This window comes from Danio rerio, chromosome 4 (assembly GCF_049306965.1).
Source record: "Danio rerio strain Tuebingen ecotype United States chromosome 4, GRCz12tu, whole genome shotgun sequence".
NCBI lineage: Eukaryota > Metazoa > Chordata > Actinopteri > Cypriniformes > Danionidae > Danio > Danio rerio.
In genome coordinates, this window is record NC_133179.1 from 11,887,469 (window position 1) to 11,905,293 (window position 17,825).

The following is a 17,825-nucleotide window of genomic DNA, read 5'->3' on the forward strand; positions in this document are numbered from 1 at the left end:
CTCACTTATTTTGACAATAACTTGTAACCTTTGTTGCCATGACATATCATTCGTACATATTTTCACAATGTTTTTGGATATGTGTTAATAAATAATATGAAATAATTAATAATATTGTGAAGATGTATGATAATGTATAATATAAACTAAGTAATAAAACTGTGAATAAATGGTAATATATAATATCAATTAATTAATAATATCTTGATTATATATGTTAATATATAATATCAATTAATTCATATTTTGAAGATATACGGTTATATATAATATAAATTATTTAATAATGTTTTGAATATATGTTAATATATAGGATCAACTAATGAATAATAATTTGAATATATATGTTAATATTTAATATCAACTAATTAATAATATTGTGAATATATGTAAATATAAAATATCAATTAACAATATTTTGAATATATATATATATATATATATATATATATATATATATATATATATATATATATATATATATATATATATATATATATATGTTCAATATATAATATTAATTAAATAATAATATTTTGCATATATATGTTAATATATAGCATCAACTAATAATAATATTTTGAATATATATGTTTATATATAATATCAACTAATAAATAATATCGTGTATGTGTATGTTAATTTATAATATCAATATAATTAATATCATATATATAAAATTAATTAATTATTAATATTTTGATTATATTTGTTAATATATAATATTAACTAATGAATAATATTTTTAAAATTTAAGCTCATAAATAATATTTAATATAATATTTAATATTTAACATTTAACATTAATAACAAATATTTAAAAACGATTTTTTTAAATATTTTTTATTTATGTTTTCGTTAATTCATTACATTTATTATTTCAGTAAAAAAAATAATAATAATAAAAAAAAAAAATATATATATATATATATATATATATATATATATATATATATATATATATATATATATATATATATATATATATATATATATATATATATATAGCATTTTTGTATTTACATTTTGATGTATGACATTTATTGGATAAATATTGGGTCAATAATACATGAAATAACAGTCTAATATATTTTTTTAATTAGTAGTGTTTATCCGATTTAGTCTTAAAATATTTGTTTTTATAAAACAGATGAGTCTGGGTATGTAATAATAATAATAATAATAATAATAATAATAATAATAATAATAATAATAATAATAATAATAATAATAATAATAATAGTGATGAATTGATGACAATATGATGTATTGATGATATATATCACCGGTCAAAATGACTGCACATATCATACAATAATTTGTTGTCTGACAGGTTAATTGTGATTGAGACATTATACTGCATGTGTGTGTTTGTGTGTGTGTGAGACAGGAAATGTGTCTGATGTGTTTTCTGGCCAGGAAGATGTGTGAGAATGGAGGCAGGCTTAGATAATTAGACACCTGGCCATGGTGATAGAGCTGTGTGTGTTTGTGTGTGTGTGTGTGTGTGTGTGTGTAATGGACAGACACCGTCCACAGGTGCTTGATGGCTCTTTTGATGCTCTGCAGTATGACAGATCGCTGTTCACACCCACACAGAGTCTGAGTGTTAAAACGAGAGCGGAAAGGCTGGAGGAAGAGTGGCGAAGAGGGAAGAGAGAGCGGCTGCTTTAATGAAGGCGGTGGGCAGACAGTAGTTGGCCAGGAGAGGATAGTCGTTAAGTGAAGTGTCATTCATTCTCACTCCCCCCTGTGAATGCAGCATAGTAATTAAGCCAAATAAACGCGCAGACATGCTCTCCAGAGACCCGGCCAGTGCTGAGAACAGGGGATCGCTTACTCGCAAGCAGATTTATCAGGAGTTGCACACAGAGTTTGCAATTCAGGGGAGGCCAGTCGGACGATTCCAGTCGGAAAAGATCCATCTTAGTTGTTAAGTGATAGATTTCCCCCTGCCTGTAATTATACCAGCGCTATACATCTCCTCTCTATTCCCCTTAAACTGCCGGTGGTGAAAATCACTCTTGTCAGGGCTATCAGCAAGCCGCTCATCTGTTTGGCTTGTGGGATCTAGGAACTTTTCGGATCTCAGACTTGTGGTTACGAGCTTGTGAATTCACACTGTAGGATTAGTGGCGGGTTACAAGGTCCATGTGTGCCCAAAACCCCGCATAAATACCAGCTGAGGTGGTCTCGGTGCATATGAATACACTGCCCCCTGCAGGTGGCAACACGCGGGCGCTGGCTGTAATTGGGGGGTCCCTTTGTAAAAAAAAAAAAAAAGAGGTCATCCTGCTGTCAGGTCCTGGTAAAGCGGCGCATCGGGGATTTTAAAGTGCTTGTGAAACAACCTGATAATTACTCACTACGGCATAATTACCAGGCTTCCCATTTCATTACCCAGCCCCACACGGCCTCCTGGGATTGATTGGGATGGGCGACACTGGGACGACCAGAGACTGCGAGTCGTCGGAATTCAGCCTAAATCTTCCGAAATAGACACTGCGCGCCCGACCGCACTGGACGCAGACTGGAGGCATCCTATAATAGCGGGCTGTTCGCTGGCTGCCGGGTGAAGTGCGAGCTGGAGGCGGGCCAGCTCTTTGGGCTGGATGGGAATGATTATATGGAGAGGCTGGGAATGATGCTCTGCTTTCTCCTTTCTCTCACGGCCTCATCTGCATCCGTCTCTTGGCTGTCTCTCTTCAGCCTCTTCACCAGAAGGAGATCCCTCTCCTTTTCTTTCTCCTTCCTTTTATTTTTTTACATGATGAAGCTACTTTAAAGTGTAGTTTGTCAAGGTACAGACTACCATGTGTGGTTATGTTACAGATGAACTGTTAATTATGATTTATTATTGTTAAATTATTATTATTATTATTATTATTATTATTATTATTATTATTATTATTATTATTATTATTATAAAATTATATAATCTTTGAAACTATATTCTATATAATTTTATTCACTCATTATTTTTTTTTTCGGCTTAGTTACTTTATTAATCTGGGGTCGCCACAGTGGAATGAACTGCCAACTTATCCGGCATATGTTTTACGCAAAGGATGCCCTTCCAGCTGCAACCTGGGAAACCGGAGAATCTGGAGAAAACCCACGCCAACACAGAGAGAGCATGCAAACTCCACACAGCAATGCCAACTGGCCCAGCCAAGGCTCGAACCAGCGACCTTCTTGCTGTGAGGGGATTGTGCTACCTACTGTGCCACTGTGACACCTTATATAAATTTATAATAATAAAAATATATTATATTATATTATTTTATATTTTATTAGCTCAAATTACACCAAATTTCATTAAAAAGCCAAAAAGATTTATTCTATACTGTAATAAAGTACAGAGCTCTACACATAATATGCAGAGACATACAGTACAGTTTTGCATAAGAGATTGCAGAGAGACTACAAAACTTTATTTGAAATCAGTCACATTGTAATTTATTGCCTTAACTTTGTTAAATTTAGTCCAATTAAATATAGTAAAACAAATTAAAACCACAAATGCAACTACAATAAAATAAAGGGGTGAAAAACCGCTACAACCACAAATTTGTGAAAATGTAATGTTCAAATTCTTGTTTCAAATTCAAGTTAAAAATCTAAGAACATTATATTTATATTTACATTTTCTCTGGACATTTGGAAAAAAAAACATGATTCACTAAAATTGACTGAATTGACTTGATTTTTTTAATTATTATTTGATTATAATGTCCAGTAGTTGTAATATTCTCCAATTTAGAAAAAAATAAATTAAATATTGGGTGTATTCATTAATTCATTTTCCTTCGGCTTAGTCCTTTTATTCATGAGGGATCGCCACAATGGAATGAACCACCAACTTATCCAGCATACGTTTTACACAGCAGATACCCTTTCAGCTGCAACCCAGTACTGGGAAACATCCATACACACTCATTCACACATATACACTACGACCAATTTAGTTGATTAAATTCGCATATATCGCATATCTTTGAATATGGAGTATTCAGTTGAAACTGGAGCACCCATAGGAAACCCACGCGAACATGGAGAGAACATGCCAACTCCACACAGAAATGACAAATGACCCAAATGGGACTCGAACCAGTTCACCCTAAAAATGACTAACTATTTACTCCCTGATTTACTTACCAAGTCTGATTTAAACAAGCAAAATCAAACACACACATTTTTATTTATTTTAATTATACAAACTGACTATGGTTATTACAATCAAGAAGAATGACTTCAGGTTTTTTTGTTGTAATTTGTTTTTTTTGATATTAGTAGCTTATTCCTGTAAAAGTTGCTGTCTCTAACTGTGATTCTGTGTGTTTTTCTTGTACAGTTCGTGTCCTTTCTTGCTGTGTTTTGCTCTTTTTCTTCTATCCTGGACTCGAAGGTCACCTGAAGTCTTTCTATTACATGAATGATTTACTCTGTGGTTGTGGAAGATGCTTGTCCTTACTGACCTTTTTTTTTCATACCACGTCCTGTTGTGTTCAGTCTTGTGTGGATGGCCTTCTGTTTGCCCTGTTAGATCTTCAACTGCTTTAATGACTCTCAGCACCCACTTGGCTCAGGGATTTACACATTTAGCTTTCTCTTCACAACATAGATTTATTAATAAGGAGTGTGGTTGAATGTTCAGATACAGTGTGTGTGTGTGTGTGTGTTTACACCTGTGTGTCATATGTTGTGTATTAGGTTTCTGAGTACAGCGTTGAGGAAGTGGTGCACCTGTTATTTAGTTTCAGTGGTGTCCTTAGACAAGCATTTCTCGACGAGTCAGATTACGTACGACTTAAATAAGTAGCTGTGGGAAATAGCGTGTGTGCATTTTTTGCTTGTCATTGCTCCAGACAAAAGAGGTAAGGTAATATTACAGTACCTCCACAAATCAAAAGTCCTACTTGTTCAAACCAAATTCCAAATTAAACAGCCATAAATTTAATTTAATTTATTTTTTTTTTCATTTATTTCATTTATTTATTTATTTATTTATTTATTTATTTATTTGTTTATTTATTTATTTATTTATTTATTATTATTCATTAATTTTCTTTTGGCTTAGTCCCTTATTTATCAGGGGTCAGAAGGTCGGAATGAACCGCCTTTATTTAAGTTAAATTTATTTAATTGAACTTTCTTTTATTTATTTATTTATAATTCCATTTGATTTAATTTTATTATTTTTTGTTTTTTTATTCATTCATTTTCCTTTGGCTTGGTCCCTTAATTATCAGGGATCGCCACAGCGGAATGAACCACCTTTATTTCATTAATTTGATTTAATTTGATCTTTTTTTAATTATCAAAATTAATTTATTTTGTAAAAAAAATCCAATTTAATGCAGTTCGTCCAATCTGTGCAGCATTTCAAGGGATAGTTCACCCCAAAATTTAAAATTACTCACTATTCACTCCCGCCAGTGGGTCCAAACCTTTAAGAGTTTCTTTTTCTGTTTAACACAACAGAATGATATATTTTAAAGAATGTTAGAAACTTCCATTGTATTAAAGTCAACCACTATGGAAGTTAACGGTTACCAATTTTTCAACATTACAAAGGAAATTCAGTAAAATTTTTAGATAAAGTAAAATATTTTACTGAAAAAAACTTTTTAGATTTAAAATAAACTCACTGAATGATTCACTTACCAAGTCTAATTCAAAAAGCAAAATCAAATACACATTATTGTTTTATTACAATTATAGAAACTGACTTATTATAAAGATCAGGTTTATAGCAATCATTTCTTTTTCATCAGACAGCACGGCTCATTGTTCATTGTTCTGAGAAAGAATTTTAATAAGATGTTTTATTATTTTTAATAAGCAAACACATCACTTTATTGTCATTAATCCTGAATGCAATTTAAAGCATTTTCACACATTTTAGTTTCATTTAAGACCATTTAAACATCCCAGCAGGCACTAAACGTCACAAAGAGGTAGAATTAACGTTTGACTTCAACATCAGACCCACTTTTAATTCTGGTTGTATATGAAAATCGGTTTGACGTCAGAACCCAATGTCAGTATACAGGGGTCAGACTCCAACATCAAGATGGATAATTAATATGAAATCATGTCTACTGGGATGGTTCTTTAGTAGATAATTCTCAGTCAGGAGCCTTGCTTGTAAAGGGAGTATAGTAAATGCTGTAAATATTTTGTAAATGAAAGTTGAGAGTTGAAATGGAAGTGTATTGTTAAAGATCCGTACTAATGTACATGTAGTTATCTTTCAGCACTTAAAGCATTCGTTCTTGTCAAACTCCTTTCTGGGCTATTTTTTTGAATGGCACATCTCCGTGGCTGTCAGCGGTGCTCTCTGTTTTGTGTGTCATCTGGAGCAGTGGAGAGTGGATTGTGCTTTCGCTGCACAGTCTGTGGCCGCGGGCCAGTTTTAAACAGACTCTGCGGTTCACCCGTCATGTCGCGAGCAGATCCAGGGGTAATTAAACGGTTCCACATACTCTTCCCTCTCTCTGCGGATCAGGGCAACACAGGAATCTTGTGCGGTCACGCGCAAATATTGTGTTGCAGTCTACAACCAACAGCGAGGATGCAGGATTTTTAGCGGTGTGCACCGACAGACTTTCAGAACAGAGAAAAAACATAACATGCAGAAATGTCACACCACTGACAACGTGATATTTACATTTTTGGCACTACATGCTTATGTTTTGAGCCCAAAAATCATTTAGCTTAATTAGACCTCTTGTTTTCTTGTTTCTTTTTATACTTTGTAGTCAAGGGAACATTTTTAAAAGGCATAGTACACTAAAAATAGAAAATCACTTTGTTTCTCAGATAGTATTTTGTGTGTGTGTGTGTGGGGGGGGGGAATCAAATGAGATATTGTATATATGTGTAGTAAATAAAATATACATTTTAAATAAAAAATATAAATGAAAGATTTCAGTCATTAACCGTTATAGCAGCATTAAAGTGTTATAAAAGCGATCAGTGTGCTAGACACATGCACACTACAAAGAGTCATCCTTCATCTAGTTTCTGAACCTTTTCTTGCCACACAGGCTCATTGTGAAAACGTACCCCTGTATACATTTTTGGAGAGCACGAATTATGTAGCTAGAGCTACGTATGGCCGCATTTCATCTTTAAAGCGTATGTTACATACCGCCCGTATGACGCCGCTGACGGCTTCTGTTCCTTTTCGGCTAGCAGCTGACATCTTACCTTCGTGGCGACAACTTTTCCGCAGTTACCAGTTTGCCCAATGACTCGCCACATACGTTGGCGGAATTGAGATGCAGAGAGGAGTTGATCTTGAAGATGGGGTTTGAGTCCAGTGAAGAAAGCCGTAAATCAAAAACAAAAGGCAAAAATTTAAATAAGCAAGTAAATAACAGGGTGAGAATGTGGAAAGATCTGAAAACGTGCTAAAAATCAGGCTTTTCTGGATTGTCTTTGAAAAGACTGTCGGTTGGGTTTAGGAAAGACGGTGAACAGGTTAATCGGTGCTTTTGAAAACACTATAGGTTGGGTTTAGGGTAGGTGTGGGTGGGGATATCGAGCAGCCTGTCAGTCAGTCATTCAGTCAGTCGACAGCAGTGGATTTACTTGAGAACAGCAGGTGCAAATGGCACTTGCAAGTGAAATTTGAGATCTGAAAAAGCTTACACTGTGGCCTTTGGTGGATTTGCAAAAACAAAAACGGCAAAAAAACTTACCTCCTGGGACGTATTTCACGTTATCCAGAAATTATGGAAGGGTATGTATCAATAATGAACTATTCAAAGGTTGAGTAATCAAATGCTTAAAATAGACCTGCAGATATGTTTTAATCCATAAAAAACATGTTTTTTCTTTCATATTCAATACTTGTTATATTTTTTTGCTGTGTCACATTTTTATTTTTTTTTTTTGGTAAAAACACAAGAGCATGATCTTGAAATGCACATTTTTTCACTGCCATTGATAGTTTTTAAAAAGTTATGTTTGATAAGGTTTTTTCTTCTGTAGTGTTATTGTGAAAGCTGTTTTTGGGAACCTTTTTTTAAAAGAATAAATAGTAAGCAATGTTTCCTGTACCTGTATATTGTGCAGTCAGAAAAATCTGACAATGCACAATTTGTGCTTGCTGGTTTGATAAAGAAATCTGTGACACACTGTTCAAAAACCCACACTTTCACCTAAAAACTGAAGTGAACTTGTTTGAAAACGTGTAACTGACATCGACATCTTCCTCCTCATAGCTGTTAAACCCTGTGACTGGATCATTGAATTGCTGAATGGATAAATCATTCAGACAGGTTTTGTGAATCGTATCCATTTAACCAAGAACATTAAACAATTGGACGCTGCTTCTTTCTCATGAACAAGCGAAAGAGGGAATGTCAAGATCTTTTAATAAACAAAGATTTACATTTAAGGCTATTCATCATGCAAAGCTGATGCATGAGTTCATAAGCCTTCAGGATTTTGTGTAGGAGTCACCTTTTGAAACATTTTATGGTAGCTTGAGACTTTGAGACTGACATTTCCAGCCCTCATTCACAAAAAAAAAAAAAAAAAGAGTCACCAGGAAATTCTTCACAGTTTCATTTGGGTTTCAAAGGACATTAGGTTAAGTAAATAATGACACAATTTTCATTTCTGGGTGAATTATTCCTTAAGCTAAACAAATTCTTCTTTGTAATTGCCACATGTGTCATGCAAAAAGAGCAGACACCGGTCTTTTCCTCACCGTTTGGCTTTGTGAAAGGAAATTTGAGCCAGTTGGCCGTGACATAAATCAGCAGTTCCTACAGAGGCGTCTTTTATTAAAACTAATGTGCATAAAGAGATTTGACACAGTTATTATGTTTCCTGGTGGTTTCACTGGAATCAAATGTCGGCGCACAGGCGTCTCAGCAGCCCATCATTAGCTGTCAATCCAAGGAACTAAGCTCTTAAAGGCTGAGATCCAGCGTGGTTACTGAGGCAACTTAGCAAAACCTGTAACCGGTTGCATGCAAGAGCAAGTTAAAATGAAGCGAAACTACAGGCGTATTCATATCCCAGAGCTTAAAGCAACAGGCGAAAAAGCGTGTTAAGCAAATCTCTGTTTCTAAAATCTAGGTTCTCTCATGCACAAAACCGACAAGACCGAACCACACACTTAGCCTATTGAGAGAACAGAGAGAAGGAGAACGTTTGCCAAAACCGTGTCAGGATCCACGACGTGTGTTTTGAAGCGCTCCATTGTTCTGACTTAAATAAACAGGTAGCGCCCAAAACCATCTGCAGCACTCTTTCACTTTTTATTCCTTCTTTCCTCACTTCGCCTGCTCTCCTGGGGTGGCTGGTAGCCCGAGGCAGAGCTACAGCACAGTGGTAGCAACATGCACATGCACATTTCCCCATCCCTCAAGCACACGCGCACACCTACATTCAGAGATACAATTTTTTGTCCTTTACACTATATTATATTATTCGTCTCCACTCAGTTTCAACTGCTAAACCGACACAGATTGGATCTCTATTAAAGGAACACTTTTTTTTTCAATCTGGTATAATTAAATGAAAGCAAACCACAATGTTACTACAATGAAATGAGGGAATGAATTATAAGTCATTCAACCCGAAGATAGTGTAAATCAGTGGCAGGAACTTTTCCCCATCCCTAAAACACATGCTCATACATAAGTTCCGAGATACAAATCATGTTTCCTTTACATGATTCGTTTTCCACTCATTTTAACTGGTGAACCAACAAAGAATGGACCTCTATCAAAGAAACACAAACTTTTTTTCATTCTGGTGTAATAATCAAAGATCTTTGCTGCTGTACCATGTTCCTGCAGGCGCAATGTTATTATGCAGCACCTGAAAATAGTATTTCCATGGTAACTCTTCCAATGCAACCGGCTCTAATATCATTGCGCCTGCTGCAGCTATGGTACAGCAGCAAAGTTTTCTCATTATTACGCCGGAATAAGAATATAGTTCCTAGCCTTATTGCCTGGGAAAAGGCAACTTTAGTACATGATGTAAATACAGAAGAGTCAAGCTTTAAATAGGAAAATTATCAGATTCAGACTTAACTTTTTTATTCCGTTTAGGATAATAAACTAAAATTGCAACAAGGTGCCATAACAGATGCAAAGTTCCATGTACACGTTACGAAAATATTACCACAAAACATACAATACATCATTTTTTAAATGCAAATCCAGCGAAGTTGTAAAAGATACAGTATGTATTGTGTTATATATACAAACAGAAACTTTCACTTTTACACACATACATTTGGGTCTACAGTCCCCTGAGACTTCATGTACTACCCTTACCCTCATTCATTTTGTAAAGTTAGACATCAGCCGTCTTGGTGTTTCTTAATATTTTCATAATTTATTATAGAATCCTTGTTTTCTAGTTCATTTTTATGAGAAAAGGAGTGTACAGGGTCACTAGGGACCCAAGCTATGTAAAAGTGTGTTTAATTAAACCATTGAATATCTGATGACTCATTAAGAGCAAATCATCTTCATTCCTTTATTCCTGTGCAACTGTGATGCATTTAGGCATTAAAGAATGAATAAAATGCTGAATTACAATGCTTATTCGCTATTTGAAGGCAATTTCGCTTTGCTTTTGTCCTAAACCATTTGATGCAACACAATTCTCTTGTAACCAACAATATAGCAGTTGCTGGAAGCCACTTAGAAGAGTTTAAAAAGTTTTTAATATCTCAATATCTCTTACAGCAAACAATTGCTTTTCTGCATGTCATTACAATTCTGGATATTTATGGTTTAATTTGATGAAAAGTGGATATGCTTACAGCTGTATCAAAAACTTGGGTACCATACACTATCATAATAAAGCTATAGAAAAAATAGCACGTTATTTAACAAAACTGATTGTGTTGTCTAAAAGAAAGTCACATACTGTACAGCTTAAATATCTTGAGGGTGTGTGAATTCTAAAATCTTTTTAATTTTAGCGTTAACTACTCCTTTAAACGTGCATTGCGGCTCAGCGCAATTGAGAACTTGCTATAACCGCTAGCTCTGAGTTGTTAATAAATTGCTTTCTATTGCTAATCATAAATCTGTTGGAAGCAAATGTGTGTGAATGAAACCTGCAGTGTACTGAGGTTTAAAAATCAAGTGATTGCAATACTTTTCTATAATAAATGAAGAGTTGACAGCACGCTTCTCAGTCTGCAGGGCAGAGACGGAGACTTTAGTTAGTCTTCCTTCCCCTTTTAAACTCACACTCCATTTACTCTAAGCTCCTATCCAGGTTGATGTATCCCCGGATAAAAAGTGTGTGTTTGTGTATGATCGCAGACCATATGACGGCTACCTTTTGTGATGGTCTTGCCAGCATATTTAAAAAAAAAAGGCCATTATTCAGAGTTCACGCACCAGTCGCTCACTTTGAGCTGAGGGATAGTGAAACTGCCAGACACTGCCGTCAGATCTTGAGCCAGAATGGCAGAAGAGTAAGGCTTTGGAGAACTTTACCTAACAGCATTAATACAGAGACTGGCAGGGGAAAGGAAGACTAAGAATAAGAATATTTGGCAGATTCAGAGAAACAAATACTAGATGAGTGAGAATAATGAGTCAGGGGAGAGAATAAGAGACAGTTGAGGTGTAGTCTCTTTCTAGGAAGTCCTCCTATGTTCTTTCAGGCCTCCCCCCGAGTCTGGCTAGAGAAAAGCACTGTGCCTTTACTTTATTTCCTGAATATGACCTTATAAATCTAGAGGGCTGAGTCGCAGAATAAATTAGTCAATACTTTTCAGCTACTTTAGGTTCTTTAATAGCAATTTCTCTACTCAAGAGCCATGTTTTGGGTTCTTGAATAGATTAAAAATGGTACTTTGAGAAGCTTAACAGAAATATCCCAGTTTATTTTTTTTATTTTTTATTTAGTTTTTTTCCCTCTGATTTTCTTTTTTTTATCTTTTTGTTCCTTCTTTACCCTATATACAGTATATGAAGAGTGTCCAAACTCTGTCCTGGGGAGTTTCACTCAATCTTTTTTCAGCATAGCTGCCTGGATTTTTCTAGTATACCTAGAAAGAGCTTGATGGTTCAGGTGTGTTTAATTGGGGTTGGAAGTAAAATATCCTGGACACTGGCCCTCCAGCACCGTGTTTTGAAAGAAACAATGTACACACAAGTTAAAGTTTGTATCAGAATTTTTCTGCCAATGTAAAAAAAAATAAATAAATAAGTAAAAGAATGTAAAATAAGTGGTCCTTTGAGGTTAAAGAACTCCTGGTATTACATTATTGGTTTTGCATATTAGTTTATTTGTTTCAGAGGTCTTTAAAGATACTGAATAGATGATTTTTTTGATTAGATAGTGCTTGTATGATATTAATTCTTAAACTGCTCTTAAGAATACTTGATTCTGATTGGTCAGTCGCTGCATTCTGAGGTCATTTTTTAAACTTAGGCATTCAGAATGCTTTACTAGTTTGACTTCTCCACAGACGTCTCCATCTTCAATTTTTTTTTTTTTGACAAGTACATAGTAAACATGTTCAGAAGGTCTTGGTTTAATTGCCACCAATGTTGATTGTAAATTTGTATTTGACAATGCAACTTTTGATCACACAATATATTTAAATGTAAAATTGTTGATATTGTTAAACTATTAACGAAGACTTTGAGCTCAGTTAATTACTAATTTGCTGCTAGTAGATAGTAGTTGGGCTTTGGTATTGGTTAGGATTAGGGATTTATAATAAGGTCATCTATACAAGTACTAAATAACAGCCAACATCTTAATAAGCCATTAGTAAATAGTGGGAGTTGGTATTTAAAATGTGACAACTTTTTTAGTAAGCCACAATAAATCTATGTATAATAAAACATTAATAATCTTTGTGGTAATATCATCCAGCTTTATCAAAGTCGAAAATAGTATTGGATAGTTTAAGTTTAATATAATAATATTTTGGTAGAAATTAGATAATTTGATGAATAAAAACTATGTCAAAAAAAGCTGAATTTATTTTAAATGGACATTTTATATAATGAAAAATCATTTTTGGTTAACTTGATTGGATTCTTGCTAAATGGAAATATTCATTGATTTAAAACAATGCTTCCCATCTCTTGAATAGTAAATTTCCATCATTAAATAGTAAAACCAGTGTGCTATGTTTCATTTTATATGTACTATAGCACAGCAGTTACTTTACTTGTGGTCTTGTGTCAAATTCAAGTTACTCCCTTCCTGGTGACAGACTCTGTACTTCTTCTCTCAGATGAAAGAGAACAAACTCAACTAGATTATTAAAGTTTGTCGAGACAAACTTTGAGGCTGGCTTGTGAAAGCCTGTTGGTAATAGTTTATTTAGTTTAAACAGTTTTAAAAAGTATGAATAGATAGATAGATAGATAGATAGATAGATAGATAGATAGATAGATAGATAGATAGATAGATAGATAGATAGATAGATAGATAGATAGATAGATAGATAGATAGATAGATAGATAGATAGATAGATATTAAGCATTTCTAGAATGTTAAAGTACTTAGCTAATCATAATTAGCATGTTGCTATAACACTACAGCATGACGATATCAATCTCTCTATAATATCAATGCCTCTATAATGGCAGTCTATGGGACAGTTGCTAGGGTGCAGTATCTGGTTGTTAGGGAGTGGCTAGAAAGTTAAAAGCTCGTCAGTTATTCGTAGTTTGGTTGTCTGAGTTAAATGAGCTCAGCCATTAGTCTGTAGGACAGTCTAATGCAGAGTTATGAGCTCACAAAGTTTGATCCAATGTAAAGTCAACGACAGTCTTTTGAATGGAAGTCTATGGGACAGTTTCTAGGGTCCCAAAAGTGGTTACTAGGGCGTGGCCAGAAAGTTAAAAGCTCATCAGGTATTGGCATTTAGGTAGTCTGAATTAAATGAGCCCAGTTAGAAGTCTGTGTGACAGTCTGATGCAGAGTTATGAGGTCACAAAGTCTGGTCCAATGTTAAGTCAATGGGATTTTTCCGACGGTCCCGGGACGTTTTTCAGAAAACCGAAAGTCGGATCAGTTGGAAAAGATATAGCACACCGAGTCAGACCAGTTTGAAGGTTTGGTGTGAGTTTGGTGGTCATAGCTCGAAAGCTCTAGGAGGAGATGCGTTTTGTTTTTTAGTCTCAGAAGAAAAATAGGATAACAGTAGTCTGGCTTGCTACACAAGCCAGCCTAATAATCTGACTCAGCCGGAGTCTGTCAGAACAGCCTGGCATCCATGATTATATATCTGAATATTGCTTGTGATTGGTTAATAAAACTCTGGTGTTGAAATCAGAGAATGGACTGGAGACTGAACTGTGCCCGTCCGTTGGGAATGCTGCTCAACATTTGATATGCAGTGTTATTGACACAGCCAAAGAAAAGGATGGTCTGTTTCCCCTTAACGCTTTCCCCTCGCTCGCGTTCTCCCTCTCCACAACCGCACAGATGTCCAGAATCCGAGCGAGGAGAAACGCAGATGGCTACTATAGGAGCGGATTGATCCGGGCTCTGGAGAGGAGCTGCAGTCTTTGCATGTCAGTGTTGATTATGATTCGTGTGCGTGTTGCAGAAACGTTGCAGAAATGTTGACCTCACCCTCTCCCATGAGCAGCTGTTCTGGCCGGAGCGCTTTTCCAAACTCATTTCTCTCGTTCACCTCTTTCGTATCACTCTCACTTCATCTCCTTTCACTCGGATTTTATTTTTCCTTTTTTTTTTCTCTTTATATCCGACCTTGTTGCCTAGCTTGCTGGGAGAGTGACAATTTTGGCAGACTTTGTGTCTCAGGTCGTTATATTTTTTCGCAGTGTCTGTCGAACAGATAGTTTCTTTGGCTGCGTCTGCCAGAACAACAGCAGTTTTGCTTGATTAGTTCTTCTTCTGACCCGAGTTACTGGGATTCCAAATAGAGCGCTGCTAATTTGCAATCTAGCAAACTGCGTGTGGTCGTGTATTGCGGGTGATTTAATCTGATGAATTGTGCAAATATGGTTGACACACCCAGATTTAATGCAGGCTTTTACTGCTGGTGCTGAAAGATGAAGTTGTTGGCAAACTGCTGACTGTTTTCATACATATAAGCGCTAAATCAGGCCCTCTGGCTTTATATATGAAATGTACATAGAAATGCCTGTGAAATGTACTGTATATAAATTTTTAATGGCTGTCTAAGAGTTCAGCTCTAGCTCATGCAAAGAAGTATTGTTGTCCAGCCATGTCTTAACCTCATATAAATGATTACATGGTTTAGCCAGTAATATACTTGATTAAATATAGCCTTTTTTTTTCTTTGTTTGGAAAGATACAGTTGTGGCCCCCTAAGAATTTTAGGAAATTGTAACTAAACAAGTTATTGGTGTTGTTTTTCAAATAGCTTTTAATAGTTGTATAAATCTTTTATAAAAGTGTAAATAATGAGTTTATAAACATCCAAACTACTTATTATTAAATATAATTTTGAATATTTATACTTCAAACTGCTAGGATATATCCATTTGTCAGCAAGAAGTTTGTTTATATATATATATATATATATATATATATATATATATATATATATATATATATATATATATATATATATCATATATTTTGTTGTCACAATGGCGCAATGGGTAGCATGATCACCTCACAGCAAGAAGGTCACTGGTTCGCTGGTCCCGGGTGCTCCGGTTTCCCCCATAAGTCCAAAGACATGCGCTACAGGTGAATTGGGTATTCTAAATTGTCTATAGTGTATGTGTGTGAATGAGATTGTATGGGTTTTTCCCAGTGATGGGTTGCAGCTGGAAGGGCATCCGCTGCGTGGAACATATGCTTGATAATTGGCAGTTCATTCCGCTGTGGTGACCTCTGATTAATAAATGGACTAAGCTGAAAAGAAAATGAATGAATGAGTGATTAATCATTTATTTTATATAGTTGAAGTGCACGTGAGAATAAGTGTATGTTTTTTTTTTTTTTGTTTTTTTTTTACATAAATATTAGTGCTGGATTATAAATGAATAGCATAAAAAAAACTACTATTGGAAAGATTATTCATGATTAATTGCATCATACATAGAAAAAATATAAAAAAAAATTTTGTTACATAGATAACTAAATGTATATAAAATTTGTATTTTATACACATTTTATATCTAAATAAATATAAATAAACATTTTGTCAAATATATGCATGACTGTGTGTATTTTATACAGTATACACATAATAAATATACACTATACACACACTTAAATTATGCAAAACCATTTAATCTCATTTAAGTTTTACCCAGTTCTAATAAATATATCTGTTCTGCTGATTAAATATGGATTTTTTTTTTTCATCCAAATTAATTTTTAACAATAAAAGATGCTTTATTTAATTTGTCATTAGATCTCAAACGTGGATTTCACTCATTTGACCCACAACTTAAATAACATAAATGCTATCGTGGGACGTACACATTGAACTTTCTGCGAACTTCATGTTTGTCTTCTTTTTCTTGTTCTTTCCTTCAGAAATGCTGGAATCCAGTAATCTAGTGACTTTCACTGGTTTGGCAAACAGTTCAGGTTACGACACGTTCCTGATGGATGAGGAGAGAGGGAGATTACTGGTTGGAGCGGAGGATCACGTCTTCTCTTTTGACCTGGTCAACATCAATAGAGAAGTCAAACAGGTGACACATAACCTCCATACACACACCACAGCCCAAATCGGTTGTCAGTTTTCTACATATAATCCTGTCCACTTCTGTTAACCAAATCTATATTAAGCTGAAATCCAAAGTTTTTATTGTAGAAATAAGTTACATACCAAAATATTGTGAACTGCACCTGATTGCTTTTTTTCCTACATAAATTAAATGTATAAATGTATTGCTTATAAAAAGTGGACATGCCAACTCACAAAGGTCTGTTTTCTACGATGCATCCCTCCAAATATATAGTAGACACATTGTCCTTATTGATGGCTCCCCAAGCATGATGTGTTTGATCACTATAATAAATATTAGTAGACTTCTTATGTGCAGAAAACAAGAAAATTGCTATTGTTATCACTTTGTGGCTATTAGACACACACACAATGATAATTTTTTTAATTGAATCCTGGTTTAATGAAGTTTCACAGTGAGTACATGGCCTAAGTCACCTTAAATTATTACTGTTTCTTAATTTCAATCCCAATTTTTTTAGCAATTAATCAAATCAATCATAGTTGATAAATCTTCCAAATACAACTTGCCAGGTTGCTAAATAAATGCTTTGATTTAAGCCTTTCTGAAAGTGAGCTTGCATTCAGCTTGATGTGGAAAGGCCATTTTTCATGATCCAGTGAAACTCCACCAGTGCTTCCCACACATAGATTTTACTTTACTATGTGATCAGGTATATGATCAGGTATATTTGGTGGCACTTTTTTTCTTACTAATAATATAATCCACTTACACTTTCTTTGTATCTGGCCAAAACAACCTAAGATTTGTGATCGATTAACCAGTGAAAAATCCAATGCTATCTTACAGCAAATCGTAGAAAATCTTCTCTTGCTGTACACATTTCGCACAGTAGCTACTGCTTGCTGTGCATGCACTAACTGTGAACCCAGAAAGGTGTGTCTTTTTGGGACTTAAACAAATGCCGGGGTTTTTAAAACTGCAAAAATGTCTGGTTTTTGCATTTGCTTTCTAAAGTTGTGTTAAGTTTAGAGAGAGAGAAACCCTAAATAATTCATTCTCTAATCCAAATGACTCAGAAAAACAAAGAGGAAGAAATGACATCTAAACTGGCCACAAAATATATGTACACATTAGAAATGGTTAATCAACTCATTT

General features: G+C 34.7%; 1 protein-coding gene across 6 annotated transcripts in view; it reads left to right on the top strand.

Annotated features, from left to right (window-relative positions):
• Positions 1-17,825, top strand: part of sema3aa (sema domain, immunoglobulin domain (Ig), short basic domain, secreted, (semaphorin) 3Aa) — a 165,942-nt gene that overhangs the window by 114,359 nt on the left and 33,758 nt on the right. For all 6 annotated transcript variants that reach the window (XM_073945551.1, XM_073945553.1, XM_073945552.1 and 3 more), the window contains 1 exon segment: positions 16,510-16,670. In XM_073945551.1, the coding sequence (XP_073801652.1) occupies positions 16,512-16,670 (159 nt within the window). In that variant the 5' untranslated portion in view covers positions 16,510-16,511.